The 6,247-nt window shown below is 49.1% G+C and overlaps 1 protein-coding gene across 1 annotated transcript in view; it reads right to left on the bottom strand.

Annotated features, from left to right (window-relative positions):
• Positions 1–419: 419 nt before the first annotated feature.
• LOC106812595 (A disintegrin and metalloproteinase with thrombospondin motifs 1-like) overlaps positions 420–6,247 on the bottom strand; it is a 14,857-nt gene continuing 9,029 nt past the window's right edge. The window contains exons 4-7 of the mRNA XM_014816504.1: positions 2,582–2,707; positions 1,981–2,129; positions 1,084–1,147; positions 420–575 (exon numbers count right to left, since the gene is read on the bottom strand). Of these exons, the coding sequence (XP_014671990.1) occupies positions 420–575; positions 1,084–1,147; positions 1,981–2,129; positions 2,582–2,707 (495 nt within the window). The remainder of the gene's footprint in view (positions 576–1,083; positions 1,148–1,980; positions 2,130–2,581; positions 2,708–6,247) is intronic.

Raw genomic sequence — 6,247 nt, 5'->3', positions numbered from 1 at the left:
TGGGTGGTGCGTGAGTGTGTGAGGGTGCATGTGTGTGTGGTGCGTGACTGTGTGAGGATGCATGTGTGCGTGGTGCGTGACTGTGTGAGGGTGCATGTGTGCGTGGTGCGTGACTGTGTGAGGGTGCATGTGTGCGTGGTGCGTGACTGTGTGAGGGTGCATGTGTGCGTGGTGCGTGACTGTGTGAGGGTGGTGCATGTGTGCGTGGTGCGTGACTGTGTGAGGGTGCATGTGTACGTGGTGCGTGACTGCGTGTGTGTGTATGCTTGCATACGTGCGTACGTGTGTGTAAGCTATTTTCTTTAGTCGACTGATGTACGGTTGTATCACTGCATGTAGGTAGGCTACGTGTGTCGGCCCTCTGTGAGTGAAACTAGCCGTTATGTCATAGTCAAATTACAACGAGACAAGGATGCGTGTCAGGCGTGTCCACTATAGCAGACGATTAAAGGCCACTCACTTCCATCATATTTGGCGACCCACGTGATGTCCTCTTCCAAACCCGCAATGTCAAAGTTGCGTCCGTTGAATTTCTTGCACTGTTCGTCCCTGAAGTCGGAATCGTCTGCGCATTCCTGCATACAGATAGCAGCAAGCAATCATTATACGCTGCTGACAGACAGCGAGAAGGGGTTATCAAATACGAGGACGTATTGGGTTAAAACATTTATAGGGGTTTATTTATGACGAGCACATATATCTGGTAGTGATAAGAGCTATCCTGCAGTTAAACATTTTGGTCAGATCATTACCTGCTAACCATGAGGGTGCATCTAATGTGTCAGAGTGTGATATAAGCCACGAAGTACGGCGTGTGTGCGTGTACGTGTGTGCATGCGTGTGCGTGTGCGTGTGCGTGTGCGTGTGCGTGTGTGATATAAACGTGACAAACGAGAAACAAAATACACACATGATGTACATATGATATACATAGAACACGGACGAACACACACGGTTTTATTTTAAATCATAACTGGCTGTTGATCTGATATGCTTACAATATAAGATACATGGCGCACGTACTAACGCATGGCATTATGTAGCTTGTAGGATTGTAGAAGAATGCAATGACAATGAACTTACGTGAGTTTCACACGATGAGTAGTTCACGCGCAGTCCTATGCAGTACTGTCCCCCATTAGAGGGCCTGTAAGTGAGCAAGACAACACGATGTGTAAGACTGTGCATATGTTGTGCACTAAGCGGATATGCTAAAATCGAGAATTTTTTTTTTTTAATAGCAGCTGAATCGGTCTCATGATTGAACCATCACGCACGCACACACGCAGCGTGGTAGTGTCGTAGTAGTAGCAGCAGCAGCAGCAGCAGTAGTAACAACAGCAGCAACAACAACAGCAGTAGCAGTAGCAGTAGCAGTAGCAGCAGTAGCAGCAGCAGCAGCAGCAGCAGCAGCAGCAGCAGCAGCAGCAGTATACTGCTGCTGCTGCTGCTACTGCTACTACTACTGCGGCTACTACTGCTGCTGCTGCTGCTGCTGCTGCCACTACTACTGCTACTACTGCTGCTGCTGCTACTGCTGGTACTGCCGCTATTACTACCACTGCTGCTCCTGCTGCTGCTGCTGCTACCATTGCTGCTAATACTACTGCTGCTGCTACTTCTGCTGATGCTACTGCTGCTGCTGCTGCTACTGCTACTGCTGCTGCTGCTACTGCTGCTACTACTACTACTGCTGATGCTACTGCTGCTGCTACTACCCAGCAGCAGCAGCAGCAGTACCAGCAGCAGCAGCAGCAGTAGTAGTAGTAGCATCAGCAGCAGTAGAAGCAGTAGTAGTAGCAGCAGCAGCAGCAGCAGCAGCAGCAGCAGCAGTAGTAGCAGCAGCAGCAGTAGCAGTAGCAGTAGCAGTAGCAAGCAGCAGCAGCAGCAGCAGTAGCACCAGCAGCAGCAACTGAAACAGTAACTGCCGCAGTAGTAGTAACAGTAGCAGCACCAGCAGCAGCATGCGTGATCACTCACACTGGGTTGTTGCACTCGCGGGTTGACTTCATGATTCCGCCTCCACATGAGCGTGAGCACTGGCCGAACGGGCCCCACGCGCCCCAGGCGCCATCTACTGGCGTCACACGGTCCTTGCTGCGCGGCTCACACTTTCCCTGCATGCACCACTGCAACGACGGATAGAAGCAAGACACGCGTTACAATCAATCTATCCTCAAAACAATAACCACATAATTGTAATAGATATTTAGTAATTATTATTGACATTGGCATGGTATTATTATTATTGCCTTTATCATTATTAATATTATTATGAGCAATTTAAAAAATTAATATTATTAATTTCTTATGAACTTCTATTATTATTATTATTATTACTATTATTATTATTATTATTGTTATTAGTAGTGATAGTAATAGTATCAAGTTTTACTATCATGATCATAATTATCAAAATAATGATAACTATATAACAATCTGTGGTAATACAAATATTGTCAAATCGATAAATTAAACAGGATGATGAGGCGCACGCCGTGACCTTCGAGCGACCCGACCAAGATTCAAGATTCAAGATTTATAATTCGTCGCTGACCCGACCAGCCGCTATCTTGCCTACCATCTGCGTGTCGGGGCTGCCCCATTGTTCGCCGCACCTCGTGCCGTCAGCCCAGGGCAGATGCTGCGTGCGGCAGCCCGTCCGGTCACCGAGCGAGCCCTTGCACCACAGCAGGCCGCACTCCGGCTGTAAGAACAATGCGTATCGAGTCGAGCCGTGTGCATGCAGAGACAGAGGGGTGCTACCACCGCCACGGTAGCCATGATGGCTGCGTGAGACAGTGGTAATAGCTAAATCGGATTCACTTCACTCACGAGAGCGAACCCAATGAAAGAGTGAACGAGCAGAGAACCATTGCTGTGGCAACTAGCACTGCTGCCATGCCGATGCAGATATCAATCAGGATGTTTTCCGAAATCGCAATGAGGATTTTAAATGTCGCACGCAATGTGTCCAGATGATGACAATCACAAAACACGACATGATAGAGGCACGCGATGGTAGCGAAAACGCACATATCATAATAATTCTGGCAACTTGCGACTACTCAGATACGATATGAAGACCTTGACACAATGACACACTAGTAGTCATGCTCGCAGGCACGTGATGCAAACGTTGACACGCTGAGAATTTAATCATTTGACACGCTGACAAATTAATCAGTTGACATGCTGACAATTTAATCAGTTGACACGCTGACAATTAAATCAGTTGACACGCTGACAATTTAATCAGTTGACACGCTGACAATTAAATCAGTTGACACGCTGACAATTTAATCAATTGACACGCTGACAATTTAATCAGTTGACATGCTCCATGCTGACAATTTAATCAGTTGACACGCTGACAATTTAAGAAATTGACACGCTGACAATTTAATCAGTTGACACGCTGACAATTTAAGAAATTGACATGCTGACAATTTAAGAAATTGACTCGCTGAAAAATCTGACACGAACTGACACTTTAGCAAGTTGACTTACGCACGAATTGACACTGGGGTTAAGTTTAACGATCAACACTAGAATAAGTTGACACACTAACAGTTGGTCAACACAGTACGGCCACACACACACACACACACGCACGTACGCACGCACGCACGCACATACACACACACACACACACACACACAACACGCAGGCACGCACATCGACACACTACACACACACACACACACACACACACACACACACACACTTTTCATACCTCTTTCTCCCCTGTTCCCTACGGCTTCTTTCTCCCTGGTTTCCTACACGCTCTTTCTCCCTGGCTCCCTATAACGCCTCTTTCCTCCCTTGTTCCTACGCTCTTTTCTCCCCTGGCCTTTAACTAACACTCTTTCTCCCTATGTTTCCCTACGCTCTTATCCTTCCTGGTCCTTACTAACACTCTCTTTCTCCCGGCTCCTTACTTAACACTTCCTTTTCTTCACCTTGTTCCTACGCTTCTTTCTTCCTGGCTCCTTACTAAACTCTTTTCTCCCTGGTTCCCTCACGCTCTTTCTCCCGGTTTCCCTAACGCTTCCTTTCTCCTCCCCTGGGGTTTTCCCTACGCTTTTTCTCCCTGGCTCCCTATAACGCTCTTTCTCCCCTGTTCCCTACGCTCTTTCTCTCTGGGCTCCTTACAACACTCTTTCTCCCCTTGTTCCCCTACGCTCTTCTCCCTGGTCCCTAACGCTTTTTTCCCCTTTGTTCCCCTACGCTCTTTCCCCTGGCTCCCTTACTAAACACTTTCTAACCTTGGTTCCCTAACGCTCTTTCTCCCTGGCTCCCCTACCTCTTTCTCCCTTGTTTTTCCCTACGCTCTTTCTTTCCCTGGGCTCCTTTACTAACACTCTTCTCCCTGGTTCCCTAACGCTCTTTCTCACATGGTTTCCTGCGCTCTTTCTCCCGCCTTCCATTAACGCTCTTTCTCCTTGTTCCCTACGCTCTTTTCCTGGCTCCCTACACTCTTTCTCCCTTGTTCCCTACGCCTCTTTTCCTTCCTGGCTCCTTACTAACACTCTTTCCTCCCTGGTTCCCTAACGCTCTTTTTCTCCCTGGTTCCCTAACGCTCTTTTCTCCCTGGTTTCCTAACGCGCTTTTTCTCCCTGGCTCCCTAATACGCTTCTTTCCCCTTGGTTTCCTACGCTCTCCTCTCTGGCTCCTTACTAAACACTCCTTTCTCCCTTGTTCCTACGCTCCTTTCTTCCTGGCTCCCCTTACTAAACACTCTTTTCTCCCCTGGTTCCCCTAACGCTCCTTTCCTCCCTGGTTTTCCTAACGCTCTTTCTCCTGGCTCCTACCTCTTCCCCTTGTCCCTACGCTCTTTCTTCTGGCTTCCTTAACTAACACTCCTTTCCTCCCTTGTTCCCCCTAGCTCTTTCTCCTGGCTCCTTACTTAACACTCTTTCTCCCCCTGTGTTCCCTAACGCTTCTTTCTCCCTGGTTTCCTACGCTCTTCTCCCTGCGTTTCCCTAACGCTCTTTTTCTCCCTGGTTCCCTACGCTCTTTCTTCCCTGGCTCCCCTACGCTCTTTCTCCCCAGGGCTTCTCTTACTAACACTCTTTCTCCCTGGTTCCCCCAAACGCCTTCTTTCTTCCCTGGTCCCATACGCTCTTTCTCCCTGGCTCCTACCCGCTCTTTCTTCCGAATTCCCTTAAACGCTCTTTCTCTCTGGCCTCCTTTTACGCTTCTTTCCCTTGGCCCCTACCACTCTTTTCTCCCTGGCTTCCCTACGCTCTTTCTCCCTGGCTCCCTACTAACAAACTCTTTCTCTCCCTGATTCCCTCCACGCCTTCTTTCCTTCACTGGCTCCTACGCTCTTTCCCCTTGGCTCCCTAGCTTCCCCTTTTCTCCCTGGCTCTACGCTCTTTTCCTCCCTGGCTCCTACGCTCTGCGCCCTATTTTGCGTTTTGGCAGAACATTTAATCGCCGTAAATTAAAAGTTCTTGCGGGAGCGCCAGACATGGTAGTTTTGTATTCGCGCAATCTGTGTTTTCCCCTCCTAATGCCTCCCCTCAATGCTCGGCGCGCGTCCCCGTTTCATGGTGTTGTGGCCAACGCCAAAGCTTAAGAATAGTTTTGCATAGAACGACGCGGTAAGGCTTGAAGGTATGCTATCGAAATGACAGAGAGAAATAACTAAAATAATAAACACAAGGAAACAGGCCGCCGCTTGCCAGTGCGTTAGGTCGCAAACAACATCCGAACTGGCGGGAAACAGTCAAGTGGCGGGAAATCTGAACCAACCGCCCCTCTTTAACGAGGTCAACCCACTCTCAATCCGCGCGCCCATCGGTTCAAACTGTCCTCATTCGCCGGTTTTTAGCTTTGTCTGGTTCCATTCCTGTCGGTCGGTCCCATCGGTCAGTCTATCGGCGGGAGCAGGCAGGTCTGTCTCGCCAGTTTTGCGGGTTCTGGTTAGGGTACATTCCGTCACGCGCTGGGGGGCATCGGCTGTAAAAGACAGGAATAAGGGGATCACGTAGTGGCTCACGGTTACATAGATAGCAAGAGCAGTGCTGGGTGGCCGGACGTGGCTGTAACGGGGCGCTATACGCGGCGCCTATCATAGTCACTGCGACACACTAGCATCGCAGCAGGCATGGCAGCAGTCCATAAGGCAGTAGAGGAAGAATGTCTCCCTACCCCAAACTGCACTGTGCAGGGGAGGGGTGGGGGGTTTACCCTGAATATATGCTGGATTGTGCTGGGCGTAATCCGTATAAGTGGGTAC

This window comes from Priapulus caudatus, unplaced genomic scaffold (assembly GCF_000485595.1).
Source record: "Priapulus caudatus unplaced genomic scaffold, Priapulus_caudatus-5.0.1 Scaffold665, whole genome shotgun sequence".
NCBI classification, from domain to species: Eukaryota; Metazoa; Priapulida; class Priapulimorpha; order Priapulimorphida; family Priapulidae; genus Priapulus; species Priapulus caudatus.
The sequence above is the reverse complement of the archived record's forward strand: the minus strand, read 5'-3'. Positions and strand labels throughout refer to the sequence as shown.